This window comes from Grampus griseus (assembly GCF_964374135.1).
Source record: "Grampus griseus genome assembly, chromosome: 10".
Classification (NCBI taxonomy): Eukaryota; Metazoa; Chordata; class Mammalia; order Artiodactyla; family Delphinidae; genus Grampus; species Grampus griseus.
The window spans coordinates 25,135,536-25,160,555 of NC_139004.1; the positions used below are offsets into that span (position 1 = coordinate 25,135,536).

The 25,020-nt window shown below is 40.6% G+C and overlaps 1 protein-coding gene across 2 annotated transcripts in view; it reads left to right on the plus strand.

The window, feature by feature from the left end:
• Positions 1-25,020, plus strand: part of PKHD1 (PKHD1 ciliary IPT domain containing fibrocystin/polyductin) — a gene marked incomplete at both ends in the record, with an annotated part of 425,783 nt that overhangs the window by 69,168 nt on the left and 331,595 nt on the right. For both annotated transcript variants that reach the window (XM_082663569.1, XM_082663570.1), the window contains 2 exons: positions 3,535-3,754; positions 13,584-13,734. In XM_082663569.1, coding sequence (XP_082519695.1) covers positions 3,535-3,754; positions 13,584-13,734 — 371 coding nt within the window. The remainder of the gene's footprint in view (positions 1-3,534; positions 3,755-13,583; positions 13,735-25,020) is intronic.

Sequence of the window (25,020 nt, forward strand, 5' to 3'; positions counted from 1 at the left end):
CCCCATGTCCACAAGTCCATTCTCTATGTCTGCATCTTTATTCCTGTCCTGCCTCTAGGTTTGTCAGAACCGTTTTTTTTTTTTAAGATTCCATATATATGTGTTAGCATACGGTATTTTTCTCTTTCTGACTTACTTCACTCTGTATGACAGACTCTAGATCCATCCACCTCACTACAAATAACTCAATTTTGTTTCTTTTTATGGCTGAGTAATATTCCATTGTATACATGTGCCACATCTTCTTTATCCATTCATCTATCAGTGGGCATTTAGGTTGTGTCCATGTCCTAGCTATTGTAAATAGTGCTGCAATGAACATTGTGGTACATGACTCTTTTTGAATTATGGTTTTTTCAGGGTATATGTCCAGTAGTGGGATTGCTGGGTCATTTGGTAGTTCTATTTGTAGTTTTTTAAGGAACCTCCATGCTGTTCTTCATAGTGGATGTATCAATTACATTCCCACCAGCAGTGCAAGAGCGTTCCCTTTTCTCCACACCCTCTCCAGCATTTACTGTTTCTAGACTTTTTGATGATGACCATTCTGACTGGTGTGAGGTGATACCTTATTTGTAGTTTTGATTTGCATTTCTCTAATGATTAGTGATGTTGAGCATTCTTTCATGTGTTTGTTGGCAGTCTGTATATCTTCTTTGGAGAAATGTCTATTTAGGTCTTCTGCCCATTTTTGGATTGGGTTGTTTGTTTTTTTTGATATTGAGCTGCATGAGCTGCTTGTGTATTTTGGTGATTAATCCTTTGTCACTCTACTGGTTTCTTACTTAAGATCCAGGATGGGAGTTGGGGATTCTGTGTATCCCTGAAATTGGATAAGACATTTTGAGAATATGATTGTGTATTTTTTTTTGTAGGAAGTAGGTCTACAGTGTACATCGAATTGTCAAAGGAGTGTGTCTCATAAATTATTAAAAACTACTAAATAATTCCCCTACTTTCAGATAGGATTGCACAGAACCAATTTAGTTAAGAATCTGTTATATTTTAAAAGACTTTTTAGCGGGCACTTTCACAGCAGCGACCCATACAAGTGTTTCACAGTTGTCTTTCTCAGGGAAATCTATCCTTTTACCTACTAATGCTCCCCACTCTACTTTTTTCAACCTTAATCAGCTGGCAGCCCTTGGGAAAGCTGAATAATTTCAGTCCTTCTAACACAGTGCTTCTCAATGATATTATTATTGAGAATTACTGAAAAAATATTATTACCGGAGCAGCAACAGTAGCAGCACCTGGGATTTTGTTAACAGTGCGAATCCTTGGGACCTACTGTATCAGAAACTTTACAGCAAGTAAACATTTTAGTATTTCTCTTCTGAGCTTCTTGAGTATAATCTGTAAAAATATGCAGTCACTATGCTGTACACCTGAAACTAACATAATATTGTAAATCAACTATACTTCAATAAAAGTTAAGAAATGTAGAGCTCTAAAAATGTACTGTTAAAAAAAAAATGTCCTGTTGCTGCTTTTGGGGTCATCATCTTTACTTTTCCCCCAAATTGTACTTCTAACAAAAGAAGAATTTTCTTTCTTCATATGATAGGTTGCTAAAGCATCTTGTCAGTCTAATACTCTGTATTTGTTTAAAATCAGCAAGATCTTTGATCTTTTGGGTTCTTGCATTTATATCTTGAGTTATACCACATGACTTCTTCATGGAAACTTTGACTTTTCCATGAGGCATGAAAAGCTAAAGTGATTAAGGTCGCACAGCTATTTTGTGGCAGAACCTTGAGTAAAATCCATGGATTCTGATCCCCAACGCTGGGCACTTTTCATAATCCACCTTGTCAATTTGCATCCACCTAATCACTCATAATGAGTTCATTATTTTATAGGTGTTAAGCCTGTTTTTATTTGCCCCAGGGCTTACTAACTGGAAAGTTCTCATGTTTCCTCTATCCATACAAGACTCTTACTTTCCAGACATTTTAATTGCTGTAATTCTTTGGGAACACAGTCACAGAACCTACTATGTGTTAGGTGCTTTGGAATATACCAGCAATAATAATACTATTTGTGTGTGATTGAATAACGGCAAACCCTCTCATGTACTTGTCTTATCCCTTGCTGCATGCAGCCCTGTGATGTAGGCAGGCCTCTTAGCTTCAAGCTCATAGCCCTTGATAACATGTGTTACGTACCTGCATGAACAAGCTAGCTGCAGAGGTAGAAGGCTAGAGGAAATTTTTCTTTTCTATTTTATTAAGGTTTTCAGGCAGAGATGCTCCCAAACCATCTCATGTAGAGATTTGTTCATCCTCCTGTTAAAGGTTATTGCCAGTCTGGCTTGGTGATGCTTTTTACATCGTGTCTCATGACCTGGAAAGAAATGGGCTCAGGGTCAGAGGGCTTCAAATCATTGCTATTCTTCTTTATGAAATGTTAATAGTCATAACTCTATGAGAATCAAGAACTTCTGTTAATCAAGAGATCCCATAAAGAGAATGAAAAGTCTAGCCACAAATCTGGAGAAGGTATTAGTAAGCATATAACCTCTGTAGGATTAGTACCCAGAATATAAAACTCACAAATCAATAAGGAAAAGACAAGCATTCCAATAGAAAAAAAGGCAAATGACAGAAATGGGAATTTCATAGAAGGGAAAATACGTTGTTACTAAACATATAAAAACTTGCTCAACCTAAAAATTAATGATGAAAATTCAAAATAAGGCCACAATGAGATGCTGTTGTATACTCACTGGACTGGGCAAAATTAAGAGTCTGTTAATCCCAAGTGCTGACAATTATGTGGGTTACTGGGAAGTCATAAATATAGGTGGTAGGAACGTGAAATGACACAACCACTTTGGAAACAACATGGCACTGTCTTGTAAGGTTGAACTTGCACCTACCCTGTGAGTAGACAATTTTCTTAGAGGTATATACCCTAGAGAAAATTCCATACATGTTTGTAGTAGCAAAACCTGGGAATTACCCAAAAGTCCATTGGTGACAGAATAAGTAAATATATTGTAGTACTTTCACAGAATGCAGTGTTGAACAGCAGTGAAAATGTTTGAACAACAGTTACATGCAATAATAGGGCTAAATCTTGGAAACATAATATCGAGTGCAGAAAGCAGGTCTAAGGATATTATGCCATGTAGTCTATTTTCTAAAGTTCAAAAAGAAGTAAAATTCAACAATCTCCTGTTTAGGATACAAACCCATGTGAGAAAGCTATTTAAAAAATGCAAGTGTTTGTTTCTGAGAATGAGGAGGAAGTGGGTAGACCTGGCCAGGAGCACGGTATTGGCTTATGTTGGCTGAATTTATGGTACATTCACCTGAGTTTTCTGACTAGGTGATTCATATTTTACAAAAACATGATTTGTATCTTCTGTATGAATTATGTACACATAGTACACTTTTAAGAAGAGTAAATGAATAAGTTTATTTTCCTATTGGTCAAGGAAAAACACATGGGCTTGGTTGATGTAAGAAATTAAGGCCTTTAGTTTTTTCTGTGGTTATTACCTAACCCAACGTTGACCGTTTCATGCAGTGTCCTTGGCTTTCCTGTGTGGCCTGAGGCCTGAGGAGGAGAACTGTGAGACCTCTGGCTGCAGCTACGTGCAGTGTGATTTGACTGTCGCTGTGGGGACAGAGCGCCTGCCCGAATCATGGCCTTATTTCTACACCTGTGAAGAGAGTTCCCGATGCATCTGTGCACAAGATCGTTGGACAGCGTCCGTCTTTCCATCTTTCTCAGGCCTCTTCATCAGGTAACCCAGTCCTCTCCCTCCCTGACCTTCCCCACGAATGCACAGCCAGTGGATTAATGGAATTCTCAGGAACGGCAGGCTGCGTGGACACAGCCCTAGGGCCAACCCTCTTGTTGGAGGGACTGTTCCATTGTGGATTCCAGCCAGTCTGCATATCAAAGAGTCTCCTGTCTTTTCAAGTGTTCAAGAGAACATCTGAAAAATCTGCCCAGTAAACAGCCTGCTTTGTTCTTGCTTAGATTTTAATATTTATCTTCCGATCCAGAGCAACATCTGGTGAATGCCAATGGGGGAAAAAGATTAGACATTATGAAAAACAGAAGGCTCTTTTCCCGTTTCCCTTTTCTTTTCTTTCCAAACAGATTCACAAGTATGAGAAAAAGTCATAGAGAAATCCAGCAGATTGTGCAATGTTTATTCAGAAGAAAGGGGGATGCATGGGCCGAAGGACTGTAGATCTAGGATTTAAAAGCCATAGGCTTATAAGTTTTTGAACTTAAAAAGTAAACAAATAAATACCACAACTTTCCAGGTAAAAATCCCCTTTTCTAAACACATTTAAAAAAAAGTGTGGTCCTGTCGGTTGCTCTAGATGACCTTCATTTCTGCAAGCAGCTTCCTTACTGTGAAGTGTGATATTTCAGTGCTGAATGTGGCCCTGTGTCCTTCTTTATTTCTTATCTAGATAGAGTGGTTACATCCTATTATTTAATGAAGGCCTCTTTCCCCATTAAAAAATAAAACTAAACAAGACCAACTACCCAGAGGAAAAGTGAGAACCAGCCCTTTCCATGGCAGTCAGAATTTCTGATGTCCTAAGACAGCCCGTGTTTTACTTTTTAACATCTTTATTGGAGCATAATTGCTTTACAGTGGTATGTTAGTTTCTGCTTTATAACAAAGTGAATCAGCTATACATATACATATATCCCCATATCTCCTCCCTCTTGCATCTCCTCCCACCCTCCCTATCCCACCCCTCTAGGTGGTCACAAAGCACTGAGCTGATCTCCCTGTGCTATGCGGCTGCTTCCCACTAGCAATCTGTTTTACATTTGGTAGTATATATAAGTCATGCCACTCTCTCACTTCGTGCCAGCTTACCCTTCCCCCTCCCTGTGTCCTCAAGTCCATTCTCCACATCTGCGTCTTTATTCCTGTCCTGCCACTAGGTTCTTCGGAATCTTTTTTTTTTTTTTTTTTTAGATTCCATATATATGTGTAAGCATATGGTATTTGGTTTCTCTTTCTGACTTACTTTGCTCTGTATGACAGACTCTAGGTCCATCTACCTCACTACAAATAACTCAATTTTGTTTCTTTCTATGGCTGAGTAATATTCCATTGTATATATGTGCCACATCTTCTTTATCCATTCATCTGTCACTGGACACTTAGGTTGCTTCCATGTCCTAGCTATTGTAAATAGTGCTGCAATGAACATTGTGGTACATGACTCTTTTTGAATTATGGTTTTCTCAGGATGTGTGCCCAGTAATGGGATTGCTGGGTCATTTGGTAGTTCTGTTTTTAGTTTTTTAAGGAACCTCCATACTGTTCTCCATAGTGGCTGTATCAATTTACATTCCCACCGACAGTGCAAGAGGATTCTTTTCTCCACACCCTCTCCAGCATTTCTTGTTTGTGGATTTTTTGATGATGGCCATTCTGACTGGTGTGAGATGATATCTCATTGTAGTTTTGATTTGCATTTCTCTAATGATTAGTGATGTTGAGCATCCTTTCATGTGTTTGTTGTCAATCTTTTCATCTTCTTTGGAGAAATGTCTATTTAGGTCTCCTGCCCATTTTTTGTTGCGGTTGTGTGTTTTTTTGATATTGAGCTGCATGAGCTGCTTGTAAATTTTGGAGATTAATCCTTTGTCAGTTGCTTCATTTGCGAATATTTTCTCCCATTCTGAGGGTTGTCTTTTCGTCTTGTTTGTGGTTTTCTTTGCTGTGCAAAAGCTTTTAAGTTTCATTAGGTCCTATTTGTTTATTTTTGTTTTTATTTCCATTTCTCTAGGAGGTGGGTTGAAAAGGATCTTGCTGTGATTTATGTCATAGAGTGTTCTGCCTATGTTTTCCTCTAAGAGTTTGATAGTGTCTGGCCTTAACATTTAGGTCTTTAATCCATTTTGAGTTTATTTTAGTGTAGAGTGTTAGGGAGTATTCTAATTTCATTCTTTTACATGTAGCTGTCCAGTTTTCCCAGCACCACTTACTGAAGGGGCTGTCTTTTCTGTGTTGTATATTCTTGCCCCCTTTATCAAAGGTAAGATGACCATAGGTACATGGGTTTATCTCTGGACTTTCTATCCTGTTCCATTGATATTTATGTTTTTGTGCCAGTACCTTACTGTCTTGATTACTGTAGCTTTGTAGTATGGTCTGAAGTCAGGGAGCCTGATTCCTCCAGCTCTGTTTTTCTTTCTCAAGATTGCTTTGGCTATTCCATACAAATTGTGAAAGTTTTTGTTCTACTTCTGTGAAAAATGCCGTTGGTAGTTTGATAGGGATTACATTGAATCTCTAGATTGCTTTGCGAAGTATTGTCATTTTCACAATGTTGATTCTTCCAATCCAAGAACATGGTATATCACTCCATCTGTTTTATCATCTTTAATTTCTTTCATCAGTGTCTTATAGTTTTCTGCATACAGGTCTTTTGTCTCCTTAAGTAGGTTTATTCCTAGGTATTTTATTCTTTTTGTTGCAATGGTAAATGGGAGTGTTTCCTTAATTTCTCTTTCAGATTTTTCATCATTATTATATAGGAATGCAAGAGATTTTTGTGCATTAATTTTGTGTCCTGCTACTTTACCAAAATCATTGATTAGCTCTAGTAGTTTTCTGGTAGCATCTTTAGGATTCTCTGTGTATAGCATCATGTCATCTGCAAACAGTGACAGTTTTATTTCTTCTTTTCTGATTTGGATTCCTTCTATTTCTTTTTCGTCTCTGATTGCTGTGGCTAAAACTTGCAAAACTAAGTTGAATAATAGTGGTGAGAGTGGACAACCTTGTCTTGTTCCTGATCTTAGTAGAAATGGTTTCAGTTTTTCACCATTGAGATTGATGTTGGCTGTGTGTTTGGCATATATGGTCTTTATTATGTTGAGGTAAGTTCCCTCTATGCCTACTTTCTAGAGGGTTTTTATCATAAATGGGTGTTGAATTTTGTCGAAAGTTTTTCTGCGTCTATTGAGATGGTTATATAGTTTTTCTCCTTCAATTTGTTAACATGGTTTATCACATTGATTGATTTGCATATATTGAAGAATCCTTGCATCCCTGGGATACACGCCACTTGATCATGGTGTATGATCCTTTTAATGTGCTGTTGGATTCTGTTTGCTAGTATTTTGTTGAGGATTTTTGCATCTATGTTCATCAGTGATACTGGCCTGTAGTTTTCTTTCTTTGTGACATCTTTGTCTGGTTTTGGTATCAGGGTGATGGTGGCCTTGTAGAATGAGTTTGGGAGTTTTCCTCCCTCTGCTATATTTGGAAGATTTTGAGAAGGATTGGTGTTAGCTCTTCTCTAAATGTTTGATAGAATTCACCTGTGAAGCCATCTGGTCCTGGGCTTTTGTTTGTTGGAAGATTTTTAATCAGAGTCTCAATTTCAGTGCTTGTGATTGCTCTGTTTTTATTTTCTGTTTCTTCCTGGTTCAGTCTCTGAAGGTTGTGCCTTTCTAAGAATTTGTCCATTTCTTCCAGGTTGTCCATTTTATTGGCATAGAGTTGCTTGTAGTAATCTCTCATGATCCTTTGTATTTCTGCAGTGTTGTTACTTCTCCATTTTCATTTCTAATTCTATTGATTTGAGTCTTCTTTTTTTTCTTGATGAGTCTGGCTAATGGTTTATCAATTTTGTTTATCTTCTCAAAGAACCAGCTTTTAGTTTTATTGATCTTCGCTATTGTTTTCTTCATTTCTTTTTCATTTATTAATTCTTCATACTTTGATCCAGCGATTTTACTTCCAGGATTTTAAGAAAGCAGTTGGAAATATGTAACATTTATGAAGAACTATAGTCTTCAATGCTTTAGGTATATTAACAAAAACAGTTGAAATGAAGTAAGCGTTTAGTAATAAAGAATGAATCCAAGTGATAATATACTAAGAACCTTGAAAAACCATGGTGTAGAACATTTAACCAAAGAAGGAAATGCTTACAATATACTGAGGAGTGAAAGGTACAGGTCACAAAATAGTGCCTCAATGAAGTCCTGATGGTGTTTATAGTACATGTACATGTGTCACACAACAGGTGATTGGGAAAAAGACCGGAAGGATGTATTCTAAAATGCTGATAGTGCCTATCCCTAGGGGGCTGGAGGACTGATCATATTTGTTTTCTTCATTGTCTTTTTATGTAATTTTTTCAGTGAACATGTACTAATTTAATAACCAGAAAACACAATATAAATTTTACATGGGGTGCTAGGAATATCATGTGCTAAATAGCTTACCTTGGTTCCTCTTAAGATTGTGCTTGTGAACGCAGAGAACTACTTTCCAGGGTCTTTGCAAAGAACCCATTTCCATTAAATGGTTTAACCCCCTGCCAGCCACTACCACTATGGATTTGATGTCATTTGGCAAAGACAGACATTTGTATCTGTGGCAGATATGTGCCCAGTTTGTCCATCCATCCATCCATCCATCCAGTAGTTATCAAGTGTTTATTATGTTCCAGGTACTGTGCCAGGAGCTGGTGACTCAGTGGTGAATGAGATGCAAAGTCCCTGTCCTTAAGAGTAGTGGAGGAGGCCAGACAATAAACAAGATGATCACATGTTCTGATAAGGGCTATAAAGTGATAAAAAACAATGGAGGCTGCTTTTAAAAATTTTTTTATTTCATTTTTTGTTATTATTGTTTTTTAAATTGCAGTATAGTTGATTTACAATGTATCAGTTTCAGGTGTACAGCAAAGTGATTCAGTTATACAAATATATTTTTATATATATATATATATATATATATGTTCTTTTTCAGATTCTTTTCCCTTTTAGATTATTACAAGATACTGAATATAGTTCCCTGCACTACACAGTAGGTAGTGATATCAAACGATATTTGTCTTTCTCTGTCGGGCTTACTTCACTTAGTATGATAATCTCTAGGTCCATCTATGTTGCTACAAATGGCATTATTTCATTCTTTTTTATGGCTGAGTAATATTGCACTGTATGTGTCTGTGTGTGTGTGTGTGTGTGTGTGTGTGTGTGTGTGTGTGTGTATCTCACATCTTCTTTATTCATTCATCTGTCAGTGAACATTTAGGTTACTTCCATATCTTGGCTATTGTAAATAGTGCTGCAGTGAACATTGGAGTGCATGTATCTTTTTTTTTCCCCAAGGGAAAGATACTCATTTATTTTTATATTTTTTTACATTTTTTTAAAATTTTATTTTATTTATTTATTTATACAGCAGGTTCTTATTAGTTATCCATTTTATACATATTAGTGTATATATGTCAATCCCAATCTACCAATTCAACCCACCCCCACCCCCACCCCTCCCCTGGAGTGCATGTATCTTTTTGAATTATAGTTTTCTCTAGATATATGCCCAGGTGTGGGATCACTGGATCAGCTCAGAGGAGGTTTCTCTGAAGAAGTGCCTTTTAAGCTGAGCTAAGGACAAGTGTCATTATGGAGAGTCAGGCAGTGGGGGCAGCAAGTGCAAAGGACCCATTAAGTTTCATGAACTGTCAGAGGTCAGAAGGGCAGGAGTAGGGTTAGAAGGAGGAAAAGTGGCTCGAGAAGAGCTCGGGGATGTATTATGGCCTCAAAGGCCATAGTAAGGAGTTTGGATTCTATTCTAAGAACAGACTAAGTATCTTTCTAAAGTCACAGTCAAGCCCCGGCAGTATCAGGACTGGAACCCAAGGCTTCTGACTCACAGTGTACTCAGCATGATGCTGTATTGTTGGCATCAGTAACAGAGACTTGGCTGGGCTGTGCGGGTCCAGGAGATTTGAGACATGGGAAGCAATTTCAGGCTAAGTGAGGGAGGCAGAATGATGGCATGTGTTTTTACTGCCTACCATAGAGAGTGCATCCAAGGAGAATATCTGCTTACTTTTGGATCTGGTTGGACCGACTGAAAGAGCAATAGATTGGGACTCAGGAAACTTAGGTTCTAGAACTCTCTCTCCCACCGTTTGGGCCAAATATTCTTACCACATTCCCTCAAAATAAATATTTGTGTGCATGCGTGTGTGCATGCACATCCATATCATCTATATCTATGTATTTCTCTGTGTACACATATGTCTATAGTTAAAACTGGTCAACTGTGCTCCTTAATTTGTAGGATGGTTGTGGAAGAAAACATGACATAGTAATATTAAGAAACTTTGAAATTTTGCAAATGTTAGTCCATTTTTGACATCTTGATGTCTCTGCTCATCTTGATGATGGCTTTTTAATGAAAAAAATTTCTAGTCATATAATCAGGGCCAAAAAAGAAAAGAAATATGAGCTAAAGGTTGTGAAAAAGTCTAAGCCAGCAGAAAAGCGTTTTAACTCTTTCAGAGCAAAAAGAACATAATTTGTTTTCACTTTCTTCTTGTATCGGGAAGCAGGGCACACAGGGTGGGAAGCAGCCTGGAAACACAGGACAATGCAAGGCTGAGTCAGGGATGCCGTGGTGCCCAGGCCTATGCCTGACATCACAGAGGTGGGAAGGACCTTCTGTACCATGGTCACTAGTCTTTCCTGGGAAGATCAGTGGCCCCACTGTGACATCTGCTTCTTCTGTCGTGTGCCTACGACTGCGGGGAACAGACTGTCTCCTCCGGGAACGGCCTGGAAAGCCACAGCGACCCTTGTTACAGCATCGACAGATATCAGCAGAGTCTTCTACTGGGGGACCAGCTGTTAGAGCACTTGCTGAAGAAACAGGCTTTGTTTAATTTGTTCAGGACTTGGTCAGCTGGAGTGACCTTCCAATGGCAGGTGATATATATTGTGTTTCTGGAGTCACTAGCAAAATGGAACAATCCACTGTGAGCTGGTGGGCATTGCTACAGGCAGATGAAAAGAGGGCAGGGTGACTTACCTCATTTTACTCTAACCTTTGCTGACGAAGAACCTAGAAGGGGCAGAAGAAGTCTTGTTAGGAGGTGGAAGCCCATGATCAAGAAAGGTTGTAAAGGTCACTCCTTCCCTTGAGTTCAAGTCAGTATCCCAGATCATCATATAGTGAGTATAAAAACCCTGCTCATATGAGTGAAGATCCACAGTTGGAAATGAACATGAGAGGGGAGCACAGAACAGAGAGGTGACAGGCAAATATTCTTTCCCTTGCCTAAGAAGCAAAAAAAGGGAATTCTGGAAAGGTAGACAACTAAGTTTACATTATCCCTGACAAAATTCCAGAATGAATTATTAATCAGATGGCTTGTGAGCCTTCAGAAATGGGAGTAGCAATCTGGGAACCGATTCACAGGGAACGAGATGGTGTGGAAAACCAACTTCATTTCCTTTCTGATGGCTTTATAAGAGATTTATGATGGCAATGGTGATGGAGAGCTTCTTAAACTATTCTAGCAACCCTCCTACCCCCCGCCCCCCAGTAGCAAAAGAAAGGTTCTAGCTGCAAAGCCCAAGGTACCCTGTCACAGAATCAAGTTGCTTTGAAGTCAGGTGTTTTATTTGAAAAGTCCATGTGAATTTTGCATTCTACTTCATCATATTTCCATAGGTATCTAAATACTACATTTTAATTTGAAAGTTAAATTACTTTGCTTTGCTTTTCTGAATCTTTGCATGCAAGTGACACTCCAGGAGCAAATGCTGTGTTTATCCTGTGGCTTTGTCTACCCCTGGATGATGGCTCAGCTAAATGGATGTGTAGCTACATTACAGGCTCAGATTCAAAATGTATTTGAGCAATGGGTCCACATCAGTGAGACGACCCGTAACAACAATGAATGTAAATTCCCACATTGACATTTCAACAATAATACCACCTATGTCAGTACCCCCTAAAACCATAACAAGAACTGACTTTATCGGACACTTCCTTACACCAGATTCTGGGCAGGTCCTTTTGTAGGCTTCATTTTGCTCCATCCCCCAAACACCTCTTTAAAAGAGTATCTTTATGATTAGTAACTTCATTTTATAAACGTGGAAAAAAAAGCTTAGAGAGTCATGTCTTCAGCAATGTCAGATGGATGGTAAATATCTGCTCGGGGATTCAAATCTAGCTGGCTGGCTTTCAAGCCTCACTTTTGCATTATAATGCTTCTCAGAAAATCGGCTGAACACATGCAGCATGGTGAAATCCTCAGGTAATTGTGGCTCTGAGACTTTGAGTTCACCACCATCTTAATTTAAGCTTAGGGGCTACAAAATGAACACAGTATTAGGTGCCATGGTGGGGAGGGCTTCGATAAAGGGAGACCACAGCCTCAATGGTCAGCCAAACTGGGCTGCACAATATTAACATATTGCCAATCTACAGTAGGTGTAGAAGACAGTGAGTATGGAAGTCATGTCCTGGGTGGATATGGAGCTGGGAATGTTTTAGCATGAAGACGAGGAGATGACGTAGATGTGATAGTTATCCTGCTCATTATTTCTAGCAAAGTGTGGGAGAAACCATTTCGACATTGATTTGAAAAAAGATGTTCTAGTTGGACATGAGTTACAGTTTCTCAAGCAGTGATCTTTTGCCCTTTTCATCACCAGTCCTGGTCTTCCCGTGGGATATGCCAACTTCGTGGTGAAGTCCCATCAGCATCTCAAAACTTGGGAGTATTGCTCTAGGAGACGGGACCCCTTGGATTCTCGTCTCGGAGCTGCCTTATTTTTGTGTTTGACTTTATGCAAATCACCAATCTCTTTGAGTTACATTTTTTATGCCTCTACCTAATTTACCGGCTGAAATGAGATCATATGTATGAAACTGTTAAAAAGTGTAAAGCGTCATGCATTATTATAACTAATAATCTTGGAGCTAGGTGCAACAATGCCTAAAGCCAGGATTATTCTTGAGTAAATATCACACCTGTTCGGGGCCATGCCCTGCAAACTCCATGCTCTCCTCTCCTCTGGACCACATATTTGTAGACTTTCTGTAATGCTACACTGCAGTTTTTCATTTTAAATCCAGTCTGGTTTCTCTCCTTAAAGCAAGAGGACTTTTAAAGCAAGTGGCTGGTAGTGTAACTGGCACATATATCGAATCTCCTTAGTCTGGGCGGTTAAGTAAGTTTAATTAATTTACTAAGTTAATGTTCCACTGCTAGCAACAGAGCCTCATTGCCATCAGCTGGGGAGAGGGAATTGAAAGCCTAAATGAGCTCATTTTTTCACAGTTGGAATTAGGGACTAGTTAGCCAGTTGTGTGGGTTTTCCAATTTCTCCATCTGCCCTGGGGGGATTCAGGCAATTCGCTCCCCCATCACTGAATGTAAGAACAGGAAGAGGGAAGGGGAAAAGAAAAAAAAATTTTTTTCCTAACATTTGCTTCCATTTTTGGAACTGGAAGTATTATCTGTGCATTGCTTCTTTGGTTGGGTTTGGAGAAGCTTTTGCTAATGTTCCTGATAGAGCTGGAAAAGAGAAAGGCCTCAGTGAAAGATATTTACCATGTGCATTTTCATTGCAGGGTGTGCAGATAAAGGGAAAACAAATAAACAATAAAAGAATGGAAACAAAATTACAGAAATTTGCAAAATTTGACAAATGGTGGCCTGTGGTTGCCACAAGCTAATGGCTTGCAATGATTAATAAGAGTAAAAATAATTGCATTTCATTAAGATTGATGACACCCCATTTAACCTCCCCTCTCGTTTCAGCCCTAAAGTGGAAAGAGATGAAGTTCTCATCTATAATAGCTCCTGTACCATTACCATGGAAACTGAGGCAAAGATGGAGTGTGAGACGCCTAATCAGCCAATTACCGCCAAGATTACTGAGATACAGAAAAGCTGGGGCCAGAACACTCAGGTATAATCAAATCTTTTTTACAGACTGATTCAAACAGCTCAAATTAAATTTGTAATATTGTGTACATTAAAAAAACAATTTAGCCCAAATGGCAGCGATATATAATATTAAATGCTCTCAAACTTTGAGGAGCTGGTCTAATGCACAGCATCTGAATTCATAGTTAACTATGGTTAATCATATATTTTCTCAAAAATAAATGAGTGCTGCCTGGGCTCTTTTAAAGCACATTCTGAACAGATAATCTCAGCATTTTGTCCTGCTTTCCGCGAGCATGTTTGAAGGAAGCTCTCAGTGGTTTATTTCTCCATGAAATAAATGGCCTACAATTTAACCAGGCCCTTCTGGAAGGTTTCCAAATCACTCAGCCATCCTCAGTTGGTGGGATGGCAGTGTCTCCTGGTCCATCCCGAAAAGTCTGCGGGGTCATCTGGACCAGCCTCCCTACCTCACCCATCCATTTTTAAAGCATCTTAGCCACCCCTCCAAGTGGGTTTTATAAGAATGTGTCCTTAAAAGTCCCTTGTGGGAGATTCCACAGCCTCCCAGGAAATTTTCGAAAATTGAAATCAGAGACAAAGGGCTGTTTGGAAATGTATCAGATAATCTTTTACAACTCTCCAGGCTTCTCATGGTACACAGCTAAAAAATAATATTTATTGAGCACCTACTCCCTTAGGTGTCTTTCTCTTTATGAAAGCGATCCTCAGATCTCCTTCTTTTGTCTCTTTTATTGGAACAAACATTTATTGAGCGCCTATTAAGTAACACACGCTATCGGAGATCCTCTCATGAATGCTGCTCCGATGAAACCTTTGCAATCCCAAACTGTACCTCCTGGGTTCGTGAGGCCTGTTTTTTTATAACTTTTGGGCTGGTGCTGAAAAAACGTGCAGTTACAAATAATGTGATTTTTCTGTCCTTTCTAAGCTGTTCCCTGTCTGCCTTTCCACCCCCCGTCCCCCGGGGTCTCCCTGTCCATCCTGTTACCTCCTAGGCTTTTCACACCCCTTTCCCAAACCTTCAGGTTGTTGCACAGGGCTGTTGCTTCTTCCTTCATTGTGTCCCCCCCTGCCAAATTCACCTCTTCCTTTCAGTGTATTGATAGCTTTAATTCTTTATCTGCAGCACTATGGTCCCCTAATCACAGCCTCCTCTTCATGCCCGTGCCCCTTCTCAGCAGTTGGCTGGCAGTGATGTTTACTGTAGTGAGTGAGGCTGCTGAATCAGCATTGAATTGTAGAAAGAGGGCTGTGGGCTGAAGGCCAGCTGCGGGACACTGAGCATTCTTTAAGGCTTTCCAGGCTTCAGTTTCTACCTGGGGAATAATAAGCTGGGTTGTTAGGGTGCACCTCTGAGCAAATGCCGGTGACAGGAAGGAAGAGGCAGGTAGCAGAGGGGTTAGGGGCTTTGAGCTGGACTGCTGGGAATGGAATACATCAGTTGCCCCCTGGGGGACTTCAGGCAACTTAGCCCCTCTGTGCATCAGTTTTCTCATCTGTAAAGTGGGGAGAAAAATGGTACCCCACCCCCGCAAATAGGGTTGGTATGAGGATTCTAGCATGTGAGCCGCTGTGAACTGCACGTCACACACAGTAAATGTCCAGTGTTCGTTGTTCTTGTCCATGCTCATTTGCTAGTCTCAGTGCTAGAAAATGATACAGGATCCTTTCTCCATAGTGCTTGCTGCTTTGACCAGATCATTTCACTTCTTAGATTTCATTGAATTTCCCATCATCTCAAAGACTAATTTTGAGTTTTTTGAGGGCCTTAAAAGTCTGTCATCTTTAAATGTTTATACAGCATATATTTATTGAGTTCCAATCATGTTCAAGGTCCTCTACTATGAAAGAGAAAAAAAAATGTGGAAAGAGACCCCTCTTTAGGGGGCAATAGGGAAGACAGGTCATGTATGGAGGTAGGTGAGGTTCAAAGAAGGACATGAAGAGTCAGTTCATCACAGTTGGATGTAATGTTGGACACCATCCGATCAGTGACTCAGCAAGGGATGAGTTAACTGAGGTCCATAAAGAGAGGTGATCTGATAAATCACACAGCTGTAATTTGGCATCATAACCCATGCAGCCATAAGTCATTGTGGAGGAAATAAGGCAATTAATCTTTAGGAACCAGAGGGGCATGTGTCTAAACCTACTAGACTAATGTCAGTGCCTAGGAAACTCCAGTCCTGGGATATATGGTTGTCCCATAGATGTTGGGAAGTCTGGGGACCTTAGGTACACAATTGCCTTTTCTGGGCCTGGGAAGAACCAACACTGCCAGATGCTTTATCAGGGCTAGAGTTCTGGTCTCTAGGTCCAAGTACTATGTGAGAACCTTGGAACACTAGTTCCATGGAATGTTAAGTATTCTGGGATAAAAGGGTTCCAAACTCAAATACATTTATGAAAGTTGGATTAAATATATATATATATATTTATATATAAAACATATATATATATATATATATATATATGTTTATTGAGAGCATTCAGTATGTGAATATATAATGTAAAATTCTAGGAGAGGGCTGTAGTGTGGAGTATTACCTGAACCTGTTTGTCCACAGAGCCCTTTATTCCCAGAATTTCTTTGGGGGCTGGTATCTGTCCTGCTGCCCTCACTTTGGGAACTGTTGCCCATGCCATGCTCTTCCCCTTACCCTAGAGTGGAGGGTCAGAGTGGGGAAGGTTACCTTCAGATGGGGCAGTCAACTGAAGGTAAGTAGGCAGCATTTGTATTATGCCAGGAATGATGGGCAGGGTTCAGGCAGACGGGGATGCAGAGGAAAGGTATTTTCGGTGGCGAAACGAGGATACACAAGGCACTGAGGCAAGAACCCACAGGAATAGTGTGAAGAGCATGGTGTATATGAAGGGGACTAGTGAGTCGTAGGTTTGTAAAGATGGGCTAGGATGAGATTGTGATGGCAGGTTCAGCGTTTTGTCCTTTAATTCATCAGGTGACAAGTAGTCCTCAAGGAGTTACTGCAAGATCCCAGGCGTGCTTTAGTCACATTGGTCTGGTAGCTGGGTGTGGGACGCCCTGGGAAACGGAGGGGAGATGGGTGAGAGGTAATCGAAGGAGGGAAGTGGCAGAGGGAGTGGAGGGGAGGGGACACATGCAATAGTCAGCACTCGATAACTTGTGTTCGGCAAAGTGTTCAGAGAGATTGAAAATTCAATGTGGGAGGTGGGAAAATTATCGGTCAATTTTCCCAATGGTCTTTTCAGATGTTTGATGTATATCTATATATCTATATCTATATATCTATATATATCCATGCTCTTGATTCCAGAATTGCAATCTCCAGCCCAGAACTCTTTCCTGAACTTTCGATTCCCAAACTTCATTGCCTCCTGGCATCTTCACTTGGATACCGAAATGGCATCTCAAGTCTAACAGGTTCTGAGTTGAACTCCTGATCTCCACTGCTGCTCTCCCCTAGCGCCTCTTCCCCCCACCATAGTCCTGAACTGAGTTGATGGCAGCTTTTCAGTTGCTCAGGCTGTGGAGGCATCCTTGATCTTCCGAATCCCATGTCAGACCCATCAGGAAATTCTGTTGTCTGTACCTTTCATCCGACTGCTTTGTAGGAAGTCTACGGCTGTTGCCTCCGCCATCATCTACTGATGATTACAGAGCTGGTCTCCCTGCCTCTCCCTCTGCCTCCCCTTTCAGTCTATTCTAATGGAGCCCCAGTGACCCTTTCCAAATATGTCAGGTAATTACACTCCTCTCAAAACCTTTCCGTGGCTCCCAAATTCTCTCTCAATAAAAGCAAGTCCTTACACTTATCTAAAGGGCCATTCTCTGCACCAGCTTCCCACCTCCAACTCCTCTTTGGCTTCACCTCTTGTTTCTGTCACCTGTACCTGGTCTGTCCAGGCCCAGCAGCTCCCTGCTGTTCCTGGAACACGCCAGGCTCACTTCCACACTGAAACTTTTGCATCTGTTCTCCCTCCTGCTTAAAATACTGTCTCCTCCTTAAAATACTGTCTTCTGCTTAAAATACTGTCTCTTTTTCTGTTTTGAATTGAAGTAGAGTTGATTTACAATATTGTGTTAGTTTCAGGTGTACAGCAAAATGATTTGATTATACACACACACACACACACACACACATATATATGTATATATATATTCTTTTTCAGATTCTTTTCCATTATAGGTTATTACAAGATAATATAGTTCCCTGTAAATCCTTGTTATTTATCTATTTTATATATAGTAGTGTGTATCTGTGAATCCCAAGCTCCTAATTTATCCTTCTCTCTCCCCCCTTCCCCTTTGGTAACCGTAAGTTTGTTTTCTATGTCTGTGAGTCTGTTTCTGTTTTGTAAACAAGTTCATTTGTGTTAGGTTTTAGATTCCACATATAAGTGGTATTTGTCGATGGACATTTAGGTTGCTTCCATGTTTTGGCTATTGTGAATAGTGCTGCTGTGAACATTGAGGTGCATGTGTCTTTTCAAATTCGAGTTTCATCTTTTCCAGATATATGCCTAGGAGTGGGGTCACTGGATCATATGACAACTCTACTATTTTTAGTTCTTAAGGAGCCTCCATACTGTTCTCCATAGTGGCTGCACCAATTTTCATTCCCACCAACAGTGTAGAAGTGTTCCTCCATTCTCCATACCCTCTTCAGCATGTATTATTTGTAGACTTTTTGATGATGGCCATTCTGACTGGTGTGAGGTGGTACCTCATTGTAGTTTTGATTTGTGTTTCTCTAATAATTAGCAATGTTGAGCATCTTTCTCCATCCCTTTTCAAGTACAGCCCTCTGTTTTAGCTTTTTGCTGAAATGTTACTTCCTCAATGAAGCCTACTTTTACCACAAAGTTACAACCCAGTGCTGCTCACTCCATATATCATACCTACAGTTTTCCTTAGTCTGCTTTATTTTTTCCATAGTCCTTATCACCTGCTAATATATTATGTAAGATACTAATTTATTTATTTATTTATTTATTTGCCGTACGTGGACGTCTCACTGTTGTGGCCTCTCCCGCTGCGGAGCACAGGCTCCAGACGCACAGGCTCAGCGGCCATGGCTCACGGGCCCAGCCGCTCCGCAGCATGTGGGATCCTCCTGGACCGGGGCACGAACCCGTCTCCCCTGTATCGGCAGGCGGACTCCCAACCACTGCACCACCAGGGAAGCCCCAGATACTAATTTATTATTTTTATTGTTTTGCATCTGACTTTTCTTGCTAGAACATGATCTCCAGGAAGGCAGAAATGCTTACCTGCTTTGTTTGATGGTGTATCCCAACTGCCTAGAACAGAGCCTGAATCAGTTGTACAAATGAACAATATAGAAATACAAATAAAGGCAGTTAAAAGAAGCCTTCTCATATGTTGCTTCTCCTATTCCATCCCCTGAAGAGTATATCTGAAAGGAGACACACACACACATTCACACACCCTGGTGTACGTACACTCATTTGCACACAAAGATGTTATTGTGTCATTAATACTGTTCAACTTGTATTTTTAAAAAACCTATTGATACTCTAGGGTATCAGCTCCTTGAAAAGAAGAATTTTGTTTTGTCACTGCTGTTTCCCAAAGCTTAGAACTATGCCTAATGCACAGCAGATCCTGTTAAAAATTATTGAATGGACGAATGGATTTATGAATGAGTGAATGCATCATGGTCATCTTTCCATTTTAGCACAGGTACATTTGTCTGTTCTTCAGAAGACATTGATTATACCTACTGTGTATCGCCGTGGTACATGAAACAAGAGAAAACATATTAGAAAAAGCAAAAATCTAAGAGTGCTAGAGAACACAATAAGGTGCCATAAGACAGCCAGAGGTTTTGAGGGATTTCTGAAGGATAAAGAGTGGATTGGGTTGGATGGGTAGAGAAATCACAGCAGAATAAACACAAGGCAAAGCCAGTTTAGAGAAAATGGATAGAAAGAGTCAGCTATACTTTTCAGTGGAGCTCCAGGAGAAATTCCAAACTTGAGAGTCATATAGGGCAGGTATCAGGGTAACTGAAGAAAGGATTGCTTGGGAGAACTACAAGGGCCATTTCCCTTCCTTTTCCCTCTCCCTTTCTTTTTCTCTGTCCCTGTGTACTCAGAGTGGTGGCTCTGTGGCTCTCAAGACAAAGTCTTAAGAGCAGCTCACAAAACAAAAAGGGGATTATTTGCTTGGGGACAGGAGATGGGTATGGTCCTTTGTGAGTATTAGGGTCTTTGTTAAACTTGGCCAAACCCAAGGCAACTCTGAAACTCCAGGACAGACTCAGGGAAAGAAGGAAGAAAAGGGCAGGGAAAACAGCATTCTCCTCATTTCTGCCTCGAAGGAATCCCTTTACTTTCCCTCCACTCATCCAGATGTTTCACCTAGCAATTTCAGTTGTGATAACTTGAAGAGGTTTCTCTGAACATCTGATCTGCCATATCAGTGGAAAAAGAAGTTGGAAACAGTGCTATTAAAGTTATCTGGGAGATGATTTTAAACCTGGAATCCTATACCCCATCAAATACTATCTGGAACAGAAACAAAATAAAGACATGTACGCTATACAAAATTCAGAACGTTTATCACCCCTGTGCACTCTCTGAAAAATCACATGCTCTGGCAAACCATAAAATGAATCCAAGGATGAAGATGATATGAGAAACAAGAAACAGTAATGAACAAAGAACCTGAAAATAGCAAAACCGGAGTAAAAATGGGTGAAAATATGGCTGTGAAGCTTAACGTAGTTAACAATGAACTCTTAACCAAACTGAGGCAGGAACCTCCTGTTTCAAGTAGGTATAATAAAAGGAGGACAAGAAACAGAGGCATAAACCTCCCTTTTTGATAAAATGAGATTTTTGTAGCACATACACAGCATTATGTGAAGATGGATAGTATATGGGAGAATGCGGAGGACTTCATGGGGAGGAGGAAAGCCAAAATTAAGTTCCTGCGAAGGGACATTTAGATAAAAAGCAAGACAGTTTGCTCTACTGGGCCCTAGAAGAGCTTTGGATTTAGAGAAATTTAGGTACCAGGAAACGGTCATGAGGCAGGAAGGGGTTGCTTGAAATCCTCGATAAAGAGTGTCTGGAGCCCAGGACCTTGCTACTGGTGGACCCAAGCAGACATCTCTTTCCTACTCCTTCCTCCAGGAAGCAGGGGCATAATTTATGGACAGATTGATTAATTAGGTGCCTGATATCAAGCACGGGGAAGGAGGGGATGGAGAATCTCGAAGATGATTGGAAGATCTGGTTACTCTTTGAAAAGAGGTCAGCCTTCCCCGACCCGGCATGAAATTCTGTCCTTTGCCCCCAGCTCCAGCATCCTGGCAATTCATGTTCTATTCTTTCCAGAAAGGACACTAAAAGATACTTTTCTGGAGCAATTAAACCCGAGTAAAGACCCACAGATTTGGACATTTGGAAGCCTCATGACATCCCGCTTATACAGATCATCCACTTAGATGTTTACTGCGTTGCTCTTAAATGTGAATGGACAGACTTCTGGTTTTGGCCACGAGAGAGTGATGATTTTAGACTTACCCTCCTGCTGTACACAACTGTGAAACTAGTTGGAATATATTTCAGGCTTTGGATAATAGACGGCACAAGGCTGTGATCCTTGAGAGAAGGGAAACACACAAGGAGAGCAGCTTTCTGTCTGAGAACAGTATTCCAGGGAAAGAGACCTCAGGCAGAGAGAAGCAGTCTCCCTGTGGGAGCCATCGGAGGCTGGGGCTCAGGGTTGCTTATGTAGGTAGGTATGGAAATGGAAGAGGAGGTAGGAGGAATAAGAAAATATTTAATGAGATAATGGCCAACATTTTTTCAGATTTGATGAAAAATACAATCCCATAGATCCAAAAAGCTTAATGAATCCAAATCAGAGGAAACATTAAGAGATCCATTATTGGAGTTTTCAATACTGTTGAGATGTCAGTCCTAAGTAGTATTTAGAGACAATGCAATTCCAATAAAACAACCCAACTTTATTTTTTGGTAGCAGTTTCCAGGCTGATTAAAAATTTCTGTGGAGATGTAATGAATAGCAAAATCTACCTTTAAAAAGAACAAACTTTGATGACTTACTCTGCCCGATTTCAAGTCTACTATAAAGCTATGGTAGTCAGTAGGAGTTCCAAGCAAGATCTCATTTGAAAGGAGGTTTCTGTTGCTGAAAGTATCTTTGAAAACTCTTGCTGCAGTGTCGTGGAAGCCAGGGGAGGGGAGAGATTGAAGGAAGGGGTGATGAGGCACATCAAAAGGTACTGTGATCAGGAGGTCCTTAGTGATGCTTGAGGCTGCAGGACAGTATTGTTGGGGAGGAAAAACAGATTTTGAGGGGTTAAGGAATGAGTGAGTGGTGAGTAAATGTAGGCAGCTGATACAGATCACAAGTAGGAAGGGAAAGGAGGGATGTAGGTAAGTATTGTGGTGGGCAGCCAGCCCCTTCCTTGTGCCCATACTCACTACCTTACTATCATTGGCACTAGGGATGGTTTCTTAATGTTAAAGGTGCTTTGATTCAAGCTGGAGTCTTCAAGAATGTTACTTGATTTGACAAGACCAAGTCTCTGCAGGTCTCTCACTCTATTCATTCTTCTACTGACTACAAACTAGCTTTCACGCCCCTGATATTTGGCTTTTAAAAGAGCAAAACCCTACTGCTTAACTTAATCCCTACTTTCTGTTTAAGGAGCTTCTCCTAGAAAATTGGTGCAATACAGTGATGCAACAAATTTTACATTTTCTTTATAATGTGTATAGCTAGTTAGAGGCTAATTTGAAACTGCTTTCTATTCCCTAATTGATTTTTTTTCTTGTATTACTGAAATCCCCAAACACTTTTTCTCTTTTGTTTTCTCTCCTTTCCTTTCTTCTCCTTTTGGTTTTTCTTCTTTCCTTTTCTTTTTCTTTCTTTTCTCCCTTCTCCTTCCTTTTCCCTTCCCTTCCCCTCCCCTCCCATCACTTTCTTCCCCTCTCCTCTTTTCCTTTTTCTTCTTTTCTCTCTCTTCTTCCTTTTCTTCCCTTTAAACCACCTCTTTTATTCAGTGTTTGTCTTCAGGGGTGTGTGCCTTTGGAGGGAGATGCTTTTGGAAGCAGAGTTGAGCTGGTCGTTAAGCCTAAGTGCCTAACAATTAAGTGCTAGTCACCTCCCAAGATGAATGGATATTTAACTGATTTTCCAGAACCGTATCTTTTAACTAAGAACGTACAGCAGCTCTGCAGTTAGTTCCCTGTGTGGTAGTCTCCTCCACTATCCAGTTCTCATCTGTTTTGAGCCCTAGGAAGCTTGGCACACTCCCACCCCTTTTTGAAGTGTGATGGGCCATGTCACTTGCTTAGCGTGTGGATAGAGACACTTCATGTCTCGGGCTCGACTCTCCAGCCCTCTCTTTTCCTTTGCCGTGATGACTAAATGGTCCAGAGTGTGGTGTCAACTTATAGAGGACAGCTATTCCATCCTGGAGACTTGCCAACATTTGTAGTGGACTTTGTGTTGTGCCCATGAGGATTTGGGGTTGTTCGTTACTGCACGTCATCTAGCCAGTCCTAGCTATAGACTAATGACCCCATCTAACCTTTAGCCTGGTGGCTGATTCACTGCATTCCACATGATGCCTTTAATTCTTCTCTGTGATTCCACATGGAATGATGTCCTGGTTTATGTCCTTGGTGGCAGGGATGACAAGCTGGACTATGAGATGGGGCCATTAGGCAGAACTTATGGCCTGATGGGAGTTAGCGGGGTAAAGCCAGTCTCCTTACCAGACTCTGAATTCCCACTTTCCTCCCCCTTCATTGGTGGTGTGCTTCCATTTTCACCCTGATGCCCTGAAGATCCTCTGTGGAATTTTCTAGTGCTGAGAAATTAATCATCTTCTTTTGCAGTGTTGTTGCAAACTGTGGGAGTTTGGGGGATCGATGTGGCTATTTCTGGTATCTCTACCTGTGCTGAATCTCTGTTTATTTCCTCCTAAGAATCACTCTGGAACATTATGTACGAAGAAAGTTTGTTCCAACAGAGCATATATTTATACTGTAGTCTCTATCCATATCCATAGCCCTGTAGAATCTATGTATAGATTACACTTATGCTCTTTCGTTTCTTTCCATTACACTTATGCTCTTTCGTTTCTTTCTTTAAATTTTACTAAGAAAATCTTATTACGAAGATTTCAATCACAAGGGAAAAAGAACACGACTCAAGTGGACTTAATAAAGTGACTCACAGAATGGCTCATGGGACAGAAAAGCTCAGTCAGGAGTCAGGCATGGCCTGACTCAATAGTTCCGTGCTCACTCATGAGATAGCTCTTCCCATGTCTCTGCCCTGCCTTCTGTGGGGTCAGAGTCAACCTAAGGCTGCCTCCTCTGTGGGCAAAAGATGGTTGCCAGTAGCGCCCAGGGCTGCTTGCTCCCCTATCTACATTGCGTGTGAATAAAGGGGTCTTTTATGGGCGTGGTTTCAGAAGGAGGAAGTTTCTTTTCCAAAAGCCCTCAACAAATGTCTCTTCATGACCCATTGGTCCAAACTGAGTCATTGTATGTGACCATACTGCCTTGTGCTCAGGGTGATAGGATCTGCCGGCTGCTTCTGGCCAATTATTGCGGACCTTGGAACAGAGTCAATCCCAGCCCCCAGCACCTGGGTGAGAATATGACAGCAGTGATGCCTGGAAGGAAAATCTTAGGGCTACTGATGAAGGGGAATAGACATTGGAAGGTCAGCCAACACTTGACCATAATGGCTTCACTTTTGTCTTTATGGCTCTAAACTAAGGCCTCTTCCTCTGATTCTCCTCACTGGTCCTTTGTGATAATCTAAGGCATTGCTGTTGCATGGAATTTTGATGGGGGTGAGAACAAGGCACCAATAAGGGATCTGGCCAAGTGAAAAGGAAACAAAGAGTTTGGTAAACCTCCCTTAGAATTATGTAGAGTGTTTGCTTTAAGAAACAAACAAATAAACAAGCAAATGAGAAAGCATAACGACTACATAAAACACACATACCTTCAGTAGCCTGCAGGACCTCAAAACCAGTTATGTGTTTCTTTTGTGATGTGTATCTTCCTGATTCAAAATGACAGTAGTCGTTTTTATGATGTACCAGCTCCCAAAGGGGATGGCTCATCATTCAGTTCTAACCTTCTTCTAACAACAAAGAAAAGAGCAATCTAGGGAAAGAAATGGTCTGTTATAGTGTTTGTTTCTCATAATGGGTCTTCCTAAATGCTTGGCAAATATTAATTAATCCTCCCAGTGTCCCTTTGTAATGAATACCTATAT